The 21,677-nt window shown below is 40.3% G+C and overlaps 1 protein-coding gene across 4 annotated transcripts in view; it reads left to right on the top strand.

Annotated features, from left to right (window-relative positions):
• Positions 1-21,677, top strand: part of LOC149227922 (NAD(P)-binding Rossmann-fold superfamily protein) — a 380,332-nt gene that overhangs the window by 157,793 nt on the left and 200,862 nt on the right. For all 4 annotated transcript variants that reach the window (XM_089377984.1, XM_089377986.1, XM_089377985.1 and 1 more), the window contains exon 4: positions 15,540-15,622. In XM_089377984.1, coding sequence (XP_089234110.1) covers positions 15,540-15,622 — 83 coding nt within the window. The remainder of the gene's footprint in view (positions 1-15,539; positions 15,623-21,677) is intronic.

Here is a 21,677-nt window from a genome sequence, read left to right as displayed (position 1 = left end):
CAATGATGATAAATGTTATATATTGAATTTTGAAAGCTTGAAACTTTAAGATTGATGAATCATGAGACTCAATATGTTGTATGTTACTATGTTACTAACTTGTGGACATGGTTGATGAAGATTATAACTTCTAGATGATTGTTGTTATATGGTTCAAACTATGTTTTTAATGTTTTTTTATATCTAATTCATAATTCTACATGTTTTTGTTGACATATATGCGTCATATATATATATATATATATATATATATATAAAACGCTTCGTGATTCTCTCCCAAACTGGGAGCTTCTGAAAATTTCTCTCTCGCTACCCGTTTTCGCTCTCGCTCCCAGGTAACCCTAGAGGAGACATTGGGCTAAGTCTCCATTTGTTGCCCTTGGTCTAGCATTTGCCCCTTTAGGTCCCCTGCTAGTTTGAGTGGTAACATTTTGGCGCCGTTGCGGGGGATGCGAAATGTGTGTTTTGTTCCCCATACGACATATTGTCATATCATTATTGGCGACTCCAAATTTTTGGAAAAATAAATGATTTCAACCTGCGACCCCTTTTGGAAACAACAAAATCGACCCCACAAAGACTTTGTTGAATATTAGAACTTTGGCCCCTCTAAAAATAATAACAATGTTTTCATGGCCCCTCTCAATAATTGGCTTATGACTCCCCCAACAAAATTTTGGATAAGGAATAGATACGTAGCTTTTTAATATTCACTCCTCCTTAAAAGAATAAATTTAGGGAATAAAAGTTTTGGCCCAATATTTTTGATCCTACCAAAATCTTCGTTCCACAAAGGCAACAATGACGACAAAATTTCGCCGAAGAGATTTAGTGAACAGATGATATGCAACTTTGATGGAGATAATAACCTGGTCCAGATCCAATAATGTCTGCAATAATAAATCCTCGATCTTCTTCCGAAACTGCTCTGTAATAAACCCTCAGGCTAGACCAACACTGATACCACTATAATGTCCCAAATGGAGAAAATTTGGAGCAAACCCTTCAAATCAAATTATAAAGCACTTAACAGGAAATTGCCATGAAAAACCCAAACACCAGAAATTTGACTAAAGCCATAAACCCACAAATTGCATAAAAATCCCAATATGAGGAACAATGAGAAATGCAGCAACCAAAATCCAACTTCATTATATATAGATATATGCCAATACAATAGCTGGGATTGACCCTGCGGTCTCCAAATTGAAACAGAAAAACATTCACTACACCTATGGATTCTGAATGAATCCACCAAGGGGAAATGGGTGCTCGCCCAATCTCTCTAAATCACCCGAGGGTTTTCGTCTTGGGGCTACCAATGGAGTAGAGAACTGGGTTCTCAACCTCTCATACAAGAAACAATACTCAATCCAAGATGTCTCCAAATGACCTCCTCCTCCCTTTTTATAGATCTGATGGATAGATCTCCAAGCCTCTAGAAGCATCTTATTTTATTATTTTATTATTATTCTAGAAGCTCCTTATTTGACTTTATCTTAAATGACCTTTAATTTTATTTTATTTCACTTAAGTCACTTTTGGCCCTTTTTCTCCAATCAATTATTTTTCCTTAATTAAATGATTAATTAAAGTCATTTTTAACTAAGGAAAATGGAAAATCGCCCACCATACTCTCTTTGGCCGCTGTATGTCTCTTCTCAGCCTCCCATCCTGTAGATCTTCTCGTTCCGGTTCCAACGAGCTATTACATTGAGGTTTTCCATGAATTAATCTCCCTAGAATGCCACCTCGAGCATAATTAATTAAGCTATGCCCAATAATAACGTTGAATTTTGAAAGTTGTTGGAATGCGACGGAACAGAAGGCAAACTGTGCGGATGATGGAATATGCCAAGCGAATGCCATCAAATCCCATAAGAACTCCTCAAAACTCCATTAGGACCCCTGATGACATAAACCTACTCCACTGACCTGGCCATCCCTTGCCCTGGAAATCCACTCTGGCTGTACTATGAAGAAGAATAAAAGTGGGGACATAATAGTTCAGGTGGAATTGTGCGTCTAACTTCTGAACCTAAGCCTTGGCTAAGCTCTTGGCTGACCCATCAAAGTTAGGTAGTGCGACCTTCCCTTCTATCTTCTGGACATCTTGGTTTGAGGGTTCCCCTCTGTAGTGTGCCCTAGCTCCTGTAGTACGCCTCTTCGTGAGGTGTATGTATTCCCCAAAATACATCACCCGCTTAATCTGGCATCCAATCCCTCATACTTGTCAATACCGGACGCAACTGAGTTGACCAAGTCTACAACCGGGTCTTACTCCCTCTTCGGCTTTGGATCGTCCACAAAGTGAGGCATAGTGGGACGACTAGCTTGCCCACGCTGGGGAGTATGTGGGGGCCGATAAGTACGGCTACTCCCTCTTGCTCTAGAACCTCCATCACCATGAGGCTCCCCCTCCGACCTTCCACCCATCTGCAGCCCCATCACCTGCTGCATCATGTCCATCATGAGCTGCCCTTGTCTCAACATCTGTTGATTGGTTCTCAGCAGTTCCTCTAGAACCTGATTCTGGCCCAATTGCCTGGGCTGCTCGTTGTCCTCCTGGTTATCCATACTGCCTCTAATGTTCTCAACTTCGGTGTTTGAAAATGGATTTGGGACCCCTTCTCTACCTCGACCCCTGCCTTTGCCTCTACCAAGCAAGCTTCAACAATTCGTAAACAGTGAGGGACTCCCTTTTGCCTCCCAAAATCTCCCTCCTTTGGCTAGAATCTGACCAAGAACACCCCTGCAACAATAGCGACCCCAACTTCCGGCACCAATCCTCCCAATGACTGCGTGGCCTCTCCCTCTGCGTCCTAGTTAAACCAGAATATCATGCACCTGTGTGATGTTCCTCTCCAATCCTCCATAGCAAGAGAAAATCCTTCCTAGGGTGGCACTTGATGGCCCCCGAAGAAATGTTGAGCTTCACTCCTTGGGAAGCTCTTGTGCTAAGCAACACTTGTAACTTAGCTAAACAAATAGAGTAGCAATCAATTATCAAAATGTCAAAAGGCCCCAAATGATGCTTTTCTCCACCTATTTATGCTTGCTAGCCCTTGGTCTCATGTGGGTCCTTCCTTTGATTTTCGACCTCCTTAGACAATTCGAATTACTTACTAAGTGGTGTGTATTATTTGTGGGTGGGTGGCCCCCACATTCCACTAAAAGCTCTTCGACCCACTCTTTCCTAAGTTTGCCTCCAAAATTTGGCTTGAGACCAAAATTAACAAAATTTACAAAACTGGTTCTTTGCCTTAGGAAAATATTTAGGAAGGGACATTACAATTTCCAACCGACTTCACACTTGTACAACACACTAGGCAGAGGTTCTAGGGTCCAGATAAGGATGCGTCTTAATGCGGGAGATAGAGGGAGGGCTTATGTCATCATTCTACCCCTTACAGATGGTTTATAGGCATTATCAATCCACTTGGAGACCCATGAGGATGTCCTTGTGCCCCCACACCGACTTGGGAGCACCATAGTGACTTGCTTGGAAAACAAGGGGCCAACCCCTTGTCCACTATGTTTGGAGTCCATTATCTCACCATGGCACACTTTGGACTTCATTAAGCCTTCTCAATGGCTCAATGACTCATTATATTGATTATTCTGCCCTCTTGAGAGGCTTATTTTATGTCATTGAGCTATCTTGATGGGCTTGTCAGCAAGGGATGTTATTATTGCACATTATTTTATTACTTGGGGCTTAATCAGGCCTAATTAGGAAAATCAAACTCTTTAGAGATCATATAAGTTGATGAGAGGTGATTCATTTCTATGATCATCACTTGGATTTGGAATTAGTAGCTACTTGGAGAATTTCGCATTCCCATTTGGAGCACGAGTTTGGTTTCATGGATGAATTTTGATGTTTGGATACTATTCTCTTGGTCTTGGAGCTTTATTTTTGTCATGATTTGATGATTGGATATACTCATTGCACATGTAAGTGATTTCTTTTTCATGTTTGCTCTTGTATTATCATATCACATGAATGTTGCTGGGATTTTTTCTATCTAGGTCTGAAATTTACTACTACTCTATGCGAAATGGTGAAATTTTTGATCTATTGAAGCATTGCATACATTGCATGTGTCATGTATGAATGGGTGAATGTTCCTAGAGGTTATTTTTACTGAATATACCTTGATAAGTCATCAAACATTGCACATCGAAGTATAAAGTCCTTAGGTAGCTGCTCTCATGCCCTCATTGGCATGCGAAGTTGCCTAGAGGCCTCCTTGATCACAAATTCACAAATTCACCTTGAATCCATCTCTCTGAAAGGCAAGGCACTGGTCCAACCAATGGTGATCACTTTTAAAGATTATTTTTCTTACCTTCCTCTTCTCTTTCTAGGCCAACCCTAATAGGTCATCTAGGGCATTAATCAAATTCTTTTTTAGCCATCCAAACACTTCGATTTTTGGTCCACTACTGTGCTGAAGATTGCTCTAGAGGTCCTCCAAGTTTGAAGAAAATCCATCAGTGGAATCTCGAGATATAGGAAGCCCTAGATGCAAGACCAATTCTTGCCCTAGATTGACTTGGGTTAGTGTCCTCATTGGGATCATTGCATTCAAATATCAAAGGAAAATTAGTTCTTTGATCCTATTCCCTACCCTAATTAGGTCAAGCCCCTCATTGGTTGATCAACTCCATATCCTTGACCTAGTTTTGGGTCCACTTGGCTCTGTGTGGTCCCGCAACTTTGTAACTCCAATTCCACAAGGATTACATAGAAGCCTCTTATCCATAAGGATCCTTAGGTCTAGGAAGCCCCTTGTTAAGGCATATCCTCCAAACCTAGGCTCAAGAATCCTCTTAGCCCTTCCTAGAGAGCCCATCACCTTGCTTTTGAAGCAAACAAGCTATCTAATTCAGCCTCTCTTGTGAATAGGCCTTAGGAATCACTCTCTATCCATTCATAGATCCACCCTTCCTAGTGATTCCCTCTATACTGGGTCTCCTCCCATCGGTGAAAGTCCATAAAGAGAAGGGAGCCTTAGCTGAGGTGACAGTGGGCTATCGCTCCATTATTGCCCCTTGACCTAGTAGTTGCTCTATAGGATCCCCTCCTAGAACCCCTACTAGTTTGAGCGGCAACATTGCCATAATCTAGCACCGACATGATCAGATTTCGGGGTTTATCTGGCTTCACGTCTTATTTATATTCCCATGCCATAACAACAATCTTGGCAGCACATACCTTCTTTGAGACTTTGAAGGAAGCCTCCTTTGGTCTTGACCTTTCTTTTCCAATCGTCATTTCTTATGGTGTCAGGATTCCTTGTAGTTCTTCCATCTTTAAAGTGTCTAGATCCTTCATTTCCTCAAATGGTTGAAATCTTGGCATTGAATCTCATGGGAAAAGATCTCAATACTTTCTGAGGAATAACTGCTTCATCAACCTTTTCATCAAGAACTTTGATGGTGTTTATAACTTCATCAACTCTAAGGAAGTATCCTACAATATTTTCATCTTCATTCATCTTTAGTCTTTCTATCCTCATTTTGTGTTTGAAGTTTTGATTTCTTTACCCTATCATCTCATTCGCAGTTGCTTGGGAGCTTATCCCAAATCTCCTTGCGGATTTACATTGCATCACTTTAACTAACTACGATTCAGTAAGACCACAAAATTGCATTCATTGCGTTTGCATTATTTGTAAAGGCTCTTCTTCCATCTAGATCTCCTAGAGGAGTTGTTGGAGTTCTATATCCATGTCCAACACACATCCAAATGTCAACACCAGGAGACATGAAATTAGTTCTTAGTCTTGCCTTCCAGAAAGCATAATTGGTCCCATCAAAGAGTGGTGCTCTATTTGAGAAGGATCCATCATGAATGGCCATTTCTTCCTTTAAGATCTACCTTCCAGCAGTTACTCTGTTTCTGAAGGAACCTGCTTTGATACCAATTGTTGGATTCACAATTATACTTAGAGGGGGGGGGGTGGGGAATTAGGATAATACAATTTTACATTTTAAAACATTCAATCACAATATAATACACCAATCACATGAGAGCATTGAACATAGGATATATGTGGAAACCCATCTAGGAGAAAACCACACAATTTTTAATTATTTGATGTAAGCAAGCACCAACCTACTGTTACAATTTTTGCAGGCACCAACCTATAGGAAACACCAATCCCCTCAAATTTGCAAGCACCAACTTATGGGAGACACAAATCCCCTTAGATTTACTAGCACCAACTTGATCGAGACACCTATCCCCTTTGGATCTACTGATCCAATCTCTTTTGGCTATCAGATCGCTATTTCATCACTGTTTTAGATTTAGATCCAGGGGCACTTTCTTCAATTCTTACACATTCAGACTTATTCAACTTTGATCTTCTTCCCTTTTCTTTCTTTAACAATGATTTGCTCTTTCTTGGTTAACTAGCAATCTTTTGGCACAATGCACAACTCTGCACTCTATTCTACACACTATTCATTGGCCTAGATGTCAGACAATTCTCCTTTGCATACGATCTGTTTATGTTTGCACTCTTACAAATCTCGCATGTTCTATCTAATCATGCCTATGCACTCTCTCTGTGCTCTTTGTACTTGTCTAGATCTCACACTGTTATCCCCTGCTTATGCACAATTTATGCGCTTAGATCACTTCACCCATGCATGTGCATACACCATTGTGCTTTTAGAAGTTGCAAATGCTCTGTATGACTCTTTGTTCACCATAGTTCTCTTATAGATCGTTCATTTTTATACATGGTGCGAGCCTTTAATTCTGCCTTTAAAACCTTCCTTAGCACCTCTCTCTTTTAGCTCCTTTCTGCATGACCAAGTGTCATGGCCAATGGCTTAACCCACCATTGTAGGGAACCAATGTCCAGGCGATTTGTTAATGAGGAAATTTTGTTGTATTAACCATTTGGTTTGCTGGATGTCTAGATTGCTTTTCGTTGCCCCTTTGGCTCCAAGCACTAACCATTAACTCCTTGTAACCCTGTGCTATAACCATGTGTTAAAATTGGCAACTAGGGCCAAACTCCATGTGGATCACATTATTTATGGCTTCTGATATTTTTCCTAGATTCCTCTCATCCAGGGGTGTAGGATTGATCTAAAGATCATCCGATTTTGATAAGTATTTATGAAGATCTGAATTTATTTTGATTATGGACAAATTGTCAAGGTCGGCCAGCAAACTTATGTAGGCTCAGAAACCCAACAGTCATGTCTATTCAACCTCAACGTTTGCATATAAATACAAGGAGCATTCTCCCAATTTGGACAATTCAATTCACTCATCTTCTCTCTCTCTCTCCTACGCATAAAAGGAGCCTCTCTCTTTCTCACACGTGTGGCTGAAAGGAAGACATCCTAGGGCAAAGAAGACACAGAAAGAAGGATGCTAGGGCAGCAGGTCATCTCTTTGACCAACATTGACCAAGCGTAGACCTTCCAAGAGTGTGGATTGGGTGTGGTTTCCTCTCCTAGGCAGGCCGCAATTTTTGGCATGAAAATCGAGGTGATCTGACCTCTAGTTTGATCGGTATTGACTGCCCTAGTTTAGGGCTGCAGTTGACTTCAGAAATCTGCAAATTGATTGAACTTTTGGGGCTGTTCAAGGTCTGTTTCTTCAGGCTGTTCGAGGACAAGTTGACACGAAATTGACCAAGCATTTTAGAGGTCAGTTTCAGCTATTTGACCAAGTTTGACTTTGTTGATCTAGGGTTTGCTGCTGCTAATATAAAACTATAGAATTCAGATTTTGTACTATTTCTCTCTGCTGAACTATTGAAGATAAAAGAAGATTTGATCAAAGGGTTTCCTCGCATTGGGGTTTGTCCCTGGCTAGCTGCCACATCTTGTGTCTCTTGTCTTGGCTTGTTTTCTGTTGATCATTTAATGTTCTATTTGCACTTTACTTAATGTATATGTGATTGCTAATCTGTGGATAATAAGAAGAAAAATAAGTAAACTGCTTTAAGCATAAAACATACCATAATTTAACATGGTATCAATGCTGAGGTGAAAACAAAGCCCAAGCAAGAGCAAGAGCAAGAGCAATCACTGAAGAGAAGGTTGGCAAGGCTATTTTAAAAAGAAATCACAATGTCCTCAACACACTTCCCTGCTGAAGACAATATCGTGAGAAGTTTGACTATCACGGATGGAAGATGTCTCTCGATCTAACATTAGAAGAACAAGAAGTGTTGGACCATGTGAGAGGCGGGATTGTTGAGCCACCATCAAATGCATCCGTTGCTGCTAGGAACAAATGGACCAAGGGAGAAGTCAAAGCAAGGAAGATCATCTGGGACTCTATCAACAAGCGCTTGGTGGCCTATGTTTCCGAACTGAACACCTCCAAGGAAATATACGATAGACTGGTGAGTTTATTTAAAGTTAATGATGCAAATCAAGTCTTGTTTCTTAAGAATAAGATGAAGGAAATTAAGAAGGGCAGAGATGAGAGTATGAAAGCATATTTCTTAAGGATTAGCGAGATCAAGAATGATCTCCTATCTATTGGGGAAGTAATTCTTGACAGGGAAATGACACTCACAACTCTTGGAGGACTGTCATCTGAATGGTATATATTCAGGACTACTCTTCTCAACAATAACGTAATTCCTGGCTTTGAGGAATTAATGGCCAGATGCATTCAAGAAGAAACAAGGATGGAAGAGCAAGAAATGCCCATACTTAAATGTCATCCCTCTGCCTTTTCTTCTCATACTAAAAGAAGAAACAATTATGGGGCTAAATTCAAAGGAAAGGTTGGACCAAAGGGTGGAAGAAAAGGACGATGTTACAATTGCAATAAAACGGGTCACTATGCAAGGGAGTGCCCTGATAAAAGGGACTCACATCGGGACGATGATCAAAATCCCTCTCAAGGCAATCAAAGGAATGGCAGGTCAAATGGTAGAGGTAAAAGAAGTGCCTGAAATCAAGGAAGAGGACAACCATTCAAGAAGGCAAGAAATTCTAGGTATGAATCTAACACTGTTAACAATAAGCAAGATGAATATTATCTACCAGTAGCTCTATCTACTATTGCTCCCCCAGACTCGCTGGGAAATTGGCTTATTGATAGTGGTGCCTCAAGGCACTTCACTGGTTACAAAGAAGCTCTTTATAATCTGATAGAGAAGGAAACCAACCTGGAAATTGTTCTTGGAGATAATTCAAAATATCCTGTGAACGGCGTAGGAAATGTCACTCTTCAATTGAATCAGGATAATACCATCCACTTACAAAGAACCTGGTGTCCATTTCGGCAATGGAAGACAAAGGCTACAAGGTGGCCTTCAGCGATGGCAAGGTACGTGTATGGAAAAAGAACTTTAAAGATGCTTTTACTCTTGGGTTTCGAGTTGATTCATTATATCAAGTCGGTGGAAGTCCACTGGGTGTCATGTCTTGTGACACATCTCTTCAGTCTGAACTATGGCATCGAAGGTTTGCTCACCTTCATTATAAAGCTCTACCCGATGTAAGAAAAATGGTGACCGGGATGCCCAAGTTCAGATTAGAGCAAGAAGGTGTATGTCCAGGATGTGCCGAAGGGAAGCTCAAAAGGGGACCATTCCCCTCAAGCCAAAGCAAGACCTCCGATATATTGCAGTTGGTTCACTCAGACATATCCGGTATGATGCCTGTGAACTCCTTGGGAGGATATTTATATTACCTCACTTTTACAGATGATTATTCTCGCAAGACTTGGATATACTTCTTGAAAAAGAAGGATGAAGTGTTTTCTTGGTTTCGGCACTTCAAAGCCTTGATCGAGAATCAAACCGAAAAGAAGATCAAGATCTTAAGGTCTGACAATGGGACTGAATATGAATCCAATTAGTTTCATGACTTTTGCAAAGAGGTTGAAATTAAGAGGGAGACTACTACACCATATACTCCTGAGCAGAATGGTGTGGCGGAAAGGAAGAATCGTACAATTGTGGAAGCTGTCCGTGCTATGCTCCATGATCAAAGACTTTCGAAGTTTCTATGGGCCGAAGCTGCAAATACCGCCATATATGTACAAAACCGATGCCCTCATCAAGCATTGGGTTCCAAGACTCCCGAAGAAATGTTCACCAGTAAGAAACAGGATGTATCTCATTTTAAAATTTTTGGAAGCCTGTATATTTTCATGTGCCAAAAGAGAAAAGGAATAAATTGGGTGCATCTGGAAAGAAAGGAATCTTTGTGGGCTATAGCAAAAATACTAAGGGCTATAGAATCTATGTAGCTGGTCAAAGGGAAGTCGAGATTAGTCATGATGTCACCTTTGACGAAGATATGGCCCTTAGCAAAGTAGACAATCTTCCTACTTTAAGGGGATCTAAAGAAGCTGACACCGGGGAACCAAAGGAAAAGGAAGATGAGACGATGCCTGATGTGGAAAAACCTATGGATCCTATTGATCCTCCTCCACAAGAGCCTTCCTCTTTTAGGAAGAGGCCTTCATGGCTTAAGGGGACACTTGATGATGCTGAAAGACACATTGCACCCCGAGGAACCTTCCGTGAAAGTAAGAAGCCAAACGGGTATTAGGGATACCTGACCATCATGAGCAGGATCATCCAAAACGAGCCTTCATCATTCACAGATGCTATCAAGCATCAAGTATGGAAGGATGCTATGACTGAGGAATATGAGGCCATTATGAAAAACAATGTTTGGGATGTGGTCCCTAGACCCCAAGACAAAGCAATTGTCACTTCAAAATGGCTTTACAAGATAAAGCATGCAGTCGATGGAAGTGCGGAAAAGTATAAGGCTCGTTTTGTCGCTCGTGGCTTCTCCCAGAAGGAAGGTATAGACTATGATGATATATTTGCACCTGTTGCCCGATATACCACCATTCGCTCGATCATAGCCCTTGCTGCTTCGCAAAGATGGAACCTACATCAGATGGATGTCAAGACTACGTTCTTACATGGTTTGATCAAAGAGGAGGTCTATGTAGAGCAACCCGAAGGATTTGAGATTTATGATCGAGAATCTCATGTGTGCAAGTTGAAGAAGGCCGTCTATGGGCTAAAGAAAGCACCCCGAGCATGGTATGAGAGGATCGATAGCTACTTGATGAAGCTGGGATTCACTAGGAGTGAAGCTGACCCTTACCTTTACTTTAAGGTTATAGATGACAAGCCTCTCATTCTGGTGCTATATGTTGACGACCTCTTTCTAACAGGTGTAGACCCTCTCATTCACGAATGTAAGAGGGAACTGGCTTTTGAGTTTGAGATGAAAGACCTAGGACTTATGCACTATTTCCTAGGACTGGAAGTCTTGCTGAAACCAGGGGAGATTTTCCTATCTCAAGGAAAATATGTGGTGAAGATATTGGAAAGATTCGGCATGGTGGACTGCAAGCCCGTAACTACCTCAATGGAGCTTGACTTCAAGAAGTCAAGCGGTAGTGCTGCCGGACCTGTTTTACGAAATGCTACCGAGTATCGTCAACTTGTCAGAGCATTAATGTTCTTGGTGAACTCTCGTTCGGATATATGCTTTGCAGTCAACACATTGAGTCAACATATGGTTGAGCCTCACCACTCACATTGGATTGGTGCCAAGAATCTGTTGAGATATCTTCGTGGCACAATTTCTCATGGGTTGAGATACACTGCCAGAGATGTGAAACTACTTGGGTATACTGATGCTGATTGGGCAAGCAGTGTGGTGGACCGAAAGAGCACTTCTGGGTGCTGTTTCTCTTTGGGATCTGCCTCGATATCCTGGATGAGCAGGAAGCAGAATTCGGTGGCTTTGAGCACCGTCGAGGCAGAATACATTGTTGCTAGCATGGCCTCTTGTGAGGTAGTCTGGTAGTGAAAGCTCTTCAGTGAGCTGTTTGGATTTACTTTGGGTACCACCATGATCCTGTGTGTCAACCAGAGTGGGATCCGTTTATCAGAGAATCTCGTATTTCATGATCGCTCCAAGCATATCCATATCAGGTACCACCATATTCGAGATATGGTGCAGCGAGGAGCAATAAGGCTCCAACATATCGGTACAAATGAACAGGTCGCCGACATTTTGACAAAGCCCCTAGGAAAGGTCAAATTCCTGACTTTCCGAGAACGACTTGGTGTTGTTCAGAGACCCTCTTATGAGGGTCAAGTATGATGTAATGAGCTTTGGGAGCTCCAGGGGGCACATGGTACTTGGAGCGACATGTGACAGGGCGACTCACCATACCCTGGTGGTGCACTATGTACAGGGTAAAGGTTCAACCTTCCCCTGTGACACCCCGTGGCGACTGTGGAACAAGATGATTAGTTCTCCTGTGGGCTAGGATGATTTGTTCTCTGTGGCGACTGTGGAACAGGATGATTAGTTCTCCTGTAGGCCAGGATGATTAGTTCTCCGTGGCATCCACTGGACAGGATGATTCGTTCTCCTGTGGATAGGATGATTAGTTCTCCTGTCGAGGCATCCTACCCATGCAGTTTGGGACTCATGGGAAGTACCTCTCATCTGATCAATGAGCAGGGAAATGAGGATAGGGACCATAGTAGTACTATCGATGGACACATCGCTGTATCTACCGTACTCCCTATGCTAGGATGACCTCCATTGATCTGGGATCAGTTAGAGTGGTTCACACTTTGAGACTGACTTTGGGTCAGTGGAGGATGGTATGATACATCCTCGATCATTTCTTCTTCTTCTTCATAGTTCGAGCAGAGTAGAGCAGAGCAAAGCAGACAATGCAGAGCAGAGTGGGGTCAAGCTGTACAGGACAGTGCATTTGATGGATGGATAGCAGCGACGGTTTGACAGATTGCAGATGAAGTTCTCCCTAGTTGAGAGGGAGTGTTAAAATTGGCAACTAGGGCCAAATTCTATGTGGATCACCTTATTTATGGCTTCTGATATTTTTCCTAGATTCCTCTCATTGGGAGGTGTAGGATTGATCTAAAGATCATCTGATTCCGATAAGTATTTAAAAAGATATGAATTTATTTTGATTATGGACAAATTGTCAAGATCAACTAGCAAACTTATGTAGGCTCAGAAGCCCAACAGTCATGTCTATTCAATCTCAACGTTTGCATATAAATACAAGGATCATTCTCCTCATTTGGACAATTCAATTCACTCATCTTCTATCTCTCTCTCTCTCTCCCCTACGCATAAAAGGAACCTCTCTCTCTCACACGTGTGGCAAAAGGAAGACGTCCTAGGGCAAAGAAGACGCAGAAAGAAGGACACTAGGGCAATAGGTCATCTCTTTGACTAGCGTTGACCAAGTGTAGACCTTCCAAGAGTGTGGATTGGGTGTGGTTTCCTCTCCTAGGTAGGCCGCAATTTTTGGCATGAAAATCAAGGTGATCTGACCTATGGTTTGACTGGTATTGACTGCCCTAGTTTAGGGCTGTAGTTGACTTAAGAAATCTGCAAATTGACTGAACTTTTGGGGCTGTTCAAGGGCTGTTTCTTCAGGCTGTTCGAGGACAAGTTGACCGGAAATTGACCAAGCATTTTAGAGGTCAATTTCAGCTAGTTTGACCAAGTTTGACTTTGCTGATCTAGGGTTTGCTGCTGCTGATATAAAATTACAGAATTCAGATTTGTACTATTTCTCTCTGCTGAACTATTGAAGATAAAAGAAGATTTGATCAATGGGTTTCCCTGCATTGCGGTTTGTCCCTGGCTAGCCACCACATCTTGTGTCTCTTGTCTTGGCTTGTTTTCTATTGATCATTTAATGTTCTATCTACACTTTACTTAATGTATATGTGATTGCTAATCTGTGGTTGATAAGAAGAAAAATAAGTAAATTGCTCTAAGCATAGAACATACCATAATTTAACACCATGGTCGTAATTGATTGCCTCTAATGAATCTCGTGTCTGGGTCCTTGTTAACGAGGACGCTTTCTTAACTTTCGGATTACAAGCACTAACCATTAACTCCTTGTAACCGTGTGTGATAACCATGGTCTTAATCGATCGCCTCCTTGTTGACAAGGTTGATTTGTTAACATTCGAATTACTGGATACTCGTATGTGCCTTTTCATTTGGCCTTTTAGCTCCAAGCCCTTAAGTCTCAAAACCTCGTGACCACATGCAGAAACCTTGTCCTTCCGTGTGGAACCAAGACAACTGGAATCATGACCTTTCTACATCGGCCTCGATAGACAAAACTACATATGACAACCTTTTTCACCTTAATTGCAGTCGACAGTGACATTTCCATTGCATCAGACTATTGTGTACCGGATCACTTCAACAAGTGTTCACACTGGTACTCCAGTAGCTCAGTATAGGGCTCCAAACAAGCTATGTCACCTTCCAAGTCACATGCCATGTCATCCTACTTTGTCCAACTAGAGCTTGCCACTTGTTTGGGTGCTAGCCTATACCCGCCACATGTCACTTGTCAATCATCCAGTTGGTTGGCAAAAAATGCTATTCTACCTGCCACTCGTCACCCTTGGATGTTTCCACGTCATCCACGTGGACGTTCCACATCACTTATTTTCCACATCATATTGTTGCCACATCACACTGGTGCCATGTCATACTGGATTTTCATTTGCTCAATTCCATTTGGTGCCTAGTGCTTCAGTGGACACTTAATCTCGGTTTACTTAATGTCAATGATAGATTAGTGGCTATGATCAAGGAAGGTCAAATCCACAGAAAAACCAATTGATTAAGTTATACGGTTTTTGTGCTAATTTCATATCGCACTACGTGGGTGCATCTATACTAGCACTATGCTTACATTCTCATACTGGGCCACACGTTTAACTTACATGGGACCCCATGGAAATGCTAGAATTCGTTCAACTCGTTTCAAGGAATCACCAAATTTTGTTCCAAGGAAGAAACACCAAGTTTCCATTTGAGGAAAACACCAAGTTTCATTCATGGACAACGCTGAAGACTCCCCTTGACTTTGACAGTCATGTATCCATTGGGAACTCTCCTTGACTTTGACATCAATGACAACACATTCAACAGTTTATTGTGTGTGATGGTTCTTATTTGTATTTCTTTTCTCAATTATTTGTGTTATTGAGACTATAGTCTAATAATTTCTCTAATAAGAAAAATTAGATAAAGTTAATAGGTTGAGCCATCGAGGATATACTAGTCACGTGGAGTCTGGAGAGGGAAAACTAGGTGTAGACTCCACTTTGTTCTTTTGTTTTGTAGGTGGGTTGGTTCAATTGGAGAACCTTTTAGTGCAACCACACACATTACATGCTTCACAATGCTTGAACATATTAAACAAAACTTGCATATAAATAATTTATCCATGTGTATTTCTTGTTCTATTGTCTCTCATTTAATCTAGAAGACCATTTAGTTCACACACACATATTACATCCTTCACCATGCTTGATCATGCTTAGAAACCCTTACATATGAATAACTTCTCAACAAGGATGGCCCAGTCTTTCTGTTGAGCACATACACATTAAAATAATGTCTAAATTGTCTTATCAAGTTATAACATTGTATGCATAATATAAACCTCAAGGAGGCTAACCTTTTCATAACTGTCAATGCAGAAACCACGCTAAGTAAAGTAGAGAAGTCATCTCTGCTTCTGTCATTTGAGGTTAATGCAGTGGGCCCAATCCTTGTAATCAAGGTATGCAAGCTGCTTATCTAAATATGCCTTGTGTTAAACCATTGTGAATATCGCATTGTAGACAATTTTATTATTCAAAATTATTTTCTGATAACCACAAGCAGTAGAGAAGTTATCGTTGCTTGTCTTTTGCGGTTATGCAGGGGGCCCAGTCCTTGTAACCAAGGTATGCAGGCATTGTTATCTAGACATACCTTGTGTTAGACCGTGTTGTATATTCCATTGTTGAGAGTTCAGTTATTTAAAACGATTTTTAGAGACATTTCATTAAAAAAGATAAATTAGCACAAAATTGTGGTTAAGACCACCTTAAAACATGCTTCCTTTATCAGTAACACAACTAACATGACAAAAAATTATACATACCTGTTTTGGCCTCATGAGAGATTTAAAAGGCTTCCTCATATACCATAGGAGAGTACTTGAAGAAAAACAATAAACTAAGTAGCAAAACAGTAAAACTTAAAGATTGAGCCTCGGATGTGTGAGTTTTAGACGCACAAGCATGCGTAGGAATAAACATAAGAATGAGAAAGACTGGATTCATACATCCATTATTAAGTGATGTGATGTCTCATCAAATAGTAGGAGAAGAGGAATATGTCATGTAACTCCCAAATACTGAAGCATTTAACTACTACGTTAAGTAAACCATTATTACATCACTTTATTATTAAGACTTCATTATATGCCGAAGTCCTAATTAATATGTCTAAGTTCTAAATATGACCATTATCTCAAACACCCTTTCATAATGGTCATTTTACATGCTTGTTCAAATAAAAAAGAAAAAGCTTTGGACAAGCAATATGTTTGCATCCCACTCCAAGATAAGGTCTTGAATTAGTCACAGGAAGTGCACCGTATTTGGCAAGGTTGATGAAGGACAAATTATTTCACCATCCTTCATGTCTGACCATGCTTTATTGCTTTATCTTCAGCCTCTCTGAGCATCGTCATCTTCTGAATCACATCAGATAATGCATTATATATCTTGTGTTTGCATTTTCTTCTTTGCTGTTTTAAACTTGTTCCAACAGCACATCCTCTAGGGCTTCATTTCTTGAGATTTGTCAGTTGATCTAATCATTATGGTTGAGTTTTTATGAAATTACAGCCATATCTTTCCATGGAATGAATCCTGTTTTCTGATCATCTATCAAATTGGAATAATCCATGTTTTTAGACCCCCATAGTGACCATTTTTTGTTATTCTTGTGAATAATAAGATATTTGTTATACTAACTCAAAGTATATTTTTCTGCTAACAAGGAACGTGATAGACATAAATCATTACCTTCTCACCTCTTAGTTGAAGTAGGGCATTTCATTTTCGTCTAACTTTGTATTATTCTTTGCCACTCTACACAATAGAATCAGATTGAAATTTATTCTCAACAAAATCAACATGTGTCAACATTGTTAGTAAAATGTCTAGATATCCTTGAATCAATGTATTTGTTAAGCCCTATATAAGCCCCATGTTAACCCAAAAACCCCTTATTAAGCCCTAGATATTGAGTGATTACATTTCTATTGTTATATTGTTATGTAGGCTAGAACTCCTCATGGTCCCATTTTATTATAATTGTATCCTTTGTCTCCTATATATATACTAAGGAGACCTAGTCTTAGAATCATTAAATATTGTCTTGTTCATTTATTGTAAAAGGAGGTTTCCCCCTTGAAGTGGGCTGTAATTATTGGTTTCTTATCATTTTTAAGACACAAGGATCATAACATTTTGTATTAGAGCTCTTGATCCTAGGGTTTTGCTGCTTCAAACAAGTCATCGTGACATTTTCACTATAACTTTTTTCTAGGAGGTTTTAGATGGTGAAACTTGGTGAAGATTGAGAATACATCCCCAACAATCTTTGTTTCATGTTTCAAATCTCAGTTCACTATAGTTTCAGAGATATAGTCCAAGGAAGTTAGGGTTTTTGAATGCTCCTAAATTTTGTCTCAAACAAGTCAGTTTAACATTTTCTCTATAAATTTTTTCTGTGAGGCTTCAAAGTGTAAAACTTGGACCACATTGAGGTGAAATCATGGTGAACATCTGGTCCAAGTTACAAATCTTGGTTCACTATATTTTCATAGATATGCTCCAAGGAAGTTAGGGTTTTTGTATGCTCCTGAGTTCAGTCTCAAATAAGTCGCATTGGCATTTATGCTATAACTTTTGTTTTGTAATGCTTCATAAAGTGAAACTTGGACCATATTAAGGAGAAATATTGGGGAATAGCTGGTTCAATTTTCAGAATTTTGTTCTCTATATTTTGGGAGTTATACCCTATGGAAGTTAGGGTTTGTGAACAATCAAAAAATAAATTTTAAACATGTCAGCTTGTTATTTTTGCTATATCTTGTCTGAAAATTTTCAGTCTGTGAAATATTCTAGAATTTTAGGAGACATATAGAAGTAGCTCAAGTATAGATTCCATAATTATAATTCAAGAATTGGACACATGGCATGCTATACAAGTTTGCTTGTGGGAAGAGACCATGAAAAAAATCAGCAATTTTTGGAAAAGTTATTGTAAATTTCAATTGGCACATCAAGTTTATGTTAATTTGGTAGCTCAATAACAAATTCGAATCTTGGGATTAGATTCCTCTTTTCGAGAGGACCAATTTTGACTATTGAAGCACTCAATTTGGACAAGGGAAAGTGTCTTTTCGAATTAAATCCGACATGTGCACATTTGATCAAGCTGGCCCTAAAGAAAATTGGACACCCTTGGAAGGCTATAAATACAAGTCAAGTGACCCTCATTTGGACAATCATCATGAAGCATTCTTCTATTCTCTTTCTTTGGATTGGCTCGCATAGGTCTGTGATGGTTTGCGGAAGTTCGCTCGTATAGGTCCGTGGTTGCAGGGTCCGAAGGTCGCATGTGTGATAGGGTTTTGGTTTTCGACTCCCTTAGCAGATTGTATAAATAGAAGAGAGGCATTCTTTCTTATTGAACATCACTTGGATTTATACCTCCTTGGAGAAAGAACTCAAACCTGCTATTTGGATGAATTGGAGATCATTTGATGCATTTTGATGTTTGGGTAATTGCTATTTGTCTTGGAGCTTCATTCTTTTGCAAATGTGATGGATGGATATACTTCTTTTGTCATGTAAGTGTTATTTCATGCGAAATTTTTTATGCTTAATGTCTAATGTATGGAACACTATGTCTTGATTTTTCTTGTGCCCTAATATTGATGCGAAATTCATGAAGCACATGTGATCTTGGCTCATTGCATATGTTACTCATTTTGGTAATAAGAAGTGAATGTTTCTAGGGTGAGTTGTGAAACTTCGACCTTGAAATTCCATTATTTTGCAAATCGAAGTATAAATCCTTGTTGCGACCTTGTAGCTGCTACACTAGAGCATCCGAAGTTGCAATACGACTCCTTGAGAAAGTGAGAATCCTAAATCAAATACACTTTGACTCGATTCTCCACAATAGTCTAGGAACTGGTCTACAAACCCTTGATGATCACCATAATTTCTCTTATTTTTCAAATTTCTTGCCCTAACCCTAGACAACTTCCTAGAGCTTCCAACAAAATCAATTCTAGACATCAATTTGCTCAACAAATTGGCCAGAAGTTGCGTTGGAGTATCCTTCTATTAAAATTGGCAACTAGGGCCAAAATCCATGTGGGTCATCTTATTCATCGCTGATAATATTTTTATTAGATTCCTCTCGTCGAGAGGTGTAGGATTGATCTAAAGATCATCCGATTCCGATAAGTATTTATGGAGATATGAATTTATTTTGATTATGGAATTATTATCAAGCCGACCTACACTCATGTAGGCTCAGAAGCCCAACAATCACATCTATTGAAACATCAACAGTTGTGTATAAATACAGGAGGACTTTTCCTCATTTGCACTCACTCATCTCATCACACTTTTCTCTCTCTCCTGCGCAGAAAAGAGGCTCTTCTCTACTACACAGAAAAGAGACTCTCTCTCACACATGTGGAAGGAAGTTGCTGAACCTGAAGCTGCAACTGCAGATCCAAATTTTGACCAGTGTTGACCATCAGATCTCCTCCTCTGAACTGCGTTGTAGGTCCATCTGGACCTCCTCTGAAGGCCACATTTTTTGGTGGTGGAATCAAGCCGATCCGACAGTCGGTTTGCGAGATATCGACTGCCCTAGTTTTGATGATGAAGCCGCTAATGCTGATGCTGCTGATCTAGGGTTTTCTACTGCTGATATAAATCAGATTTATTGTACTATTTCTCTCTGCTGAATTATTGAAGATAAAAGAAGATTTGATCAAAGGGTTTCCCCACACATTGTGGGGTTTGTCCCTGGCTAGCCGCCACATCTTGTGTCTCTTGTCTTGGCTTGTTTTCTGTTGATCGTTTAATGTTCTATCTGCACTTTACTTATGCACATGTGATTGTTAATCTATGAATAATAATAAGAAAGAAAAGTAAATTTCTCTAAGCATAGAACATACCATAACTTAACATGGTATCAGAGCTGAGGTGAAGACAAAGCCCGAGCAAGAGCAAGAGCAATCACTGAAGAGAAGATTGGCAAGGCTATCCTAAAAGAACAATGGGGTCCTCATCACTCTTTCCTGCAGAGGACAAGCTCCGTGAGAAAGCTGACTATCACGGATGGAAGATGTCTATTGATCTAACCCTAGAAGATCAAGGAGTGTTGGACCATGTGAAAGGCAATATTGTTGAGCCTCCATCAAATGCATCCGCTGCTGCCAGGAGCAAATGGAAAACCGGAGAAGTGAAAACAAAGAAGATCATCCGGGACTCTATCACAAGTGCTTGGTGGCCTACATCTCCAACCGGCACACCTCCAAGGAAATCTATGATAGACTAGCGAGTTTATTTAAAGTTAATGATGCAAATCAAGTTTTGTTTCTGAGAAATAAGCAAGATGAATATTATCTACCAGCTGCTCTATCTACCTCTGCTCCTTCGGACTCAATGGCAATTTGGCTCATTGATAGTGGTGCCTCAAGGCACTTCACTGGTTACAAAGAAGTTTTCCATAATTTGATAGAGAAAGAAACAAACCTGGAAATTGTCCTTGGAGATAATATGAAATATCCTGTGAAAGGTGTAGGCAATGTCTCTCTCAAATTGAATCAAGGTAATACAATCCACTTACAGGATGTATTATATGTAACTGAACTAAAAAAGAACCTGGTGTCCATCTCGGCAATAGAAGACAAAGGCTACAAGGTGACCTTCAGCAATGGCAAGGTACGTGTATGGAAAAATAATGTTAAAGATGCCTTTACTCTTGGGTTTCGTGTTGATTAATTATATCAGGTCAATGGAAGTCCGCTAGGTGTCATGTCTTATGACACATCTCTTCAGTCCGAACTTTGGCATCGGAGGTTTGCCCACCTTCATTATAAAGCTCTGCCCAATGTAAGACAAATGGTGACAGGGATGCCCGAATTCCGAGTAGAGAAAGAAGGTGTATGTCCAGGATGTGCCAAAGGAAGGCTCAAAACGGGACTATTCCCCTCAAGCCAAAGCAAGACCTCCGATATATTACAATTGGTTCACTCAGGCATATCTGAGGTTGGCATTAAGAGGGAGACTAAGAGGGAGACTACTACACCACATACTCTTGAGCAGAATGGTGTGGCGGAAAGGAAGAACTGTATGATTTTGGAAGTTGTTCGTGCCATGCTCCATGATCAAAGACTTCCGAAGTTTCTATAGGTAGATGATGTAACAATGCCTGATGTGGAGGAACCCATGGATCCTATTTATCCATCTGAGCCTTCCTCTTATAGGAAGAGGCCTTCAAGGCTTAGGGGGCTACTTGATGATGCTGAAGGACATGCTGCACCTCGAGGAACTGTAACAGTCCAAAGTAAAAATAAAATTAATTTCCTAATTAAAATCAGAATCAACAAATAAGTACATACCTATATTATCTGTGATCAATGTCTGCCAGATGACAACAAGGTTTTGGGGACGACTCTCCACCCAACCGTAGGCTCAATTGTGCAAGGATTTGCTACAACTGGCCACCCCCGAGCCCTCAATCAA

The sequence above is a fragment of the Pinus tabuliformis genome, chromosome J (genome assembly GCF_031772625.1).
Source record: "Pinus tabuliformis cultivar Carrire ecotype Pingquan chromosome J, CPIR1, whole genome shotgun sequence".
Classification (NCBI taxonomy): domain Eukaryota; kingdom Viridiplantae; phylum Streptophyta; class Pinopsida; order Pinales; family Pinaceae; genus Pinus; species Pinus tabuliformis.
This window is presented reverse-complemented; position numbering and strand designations above follow the sequence as displayed.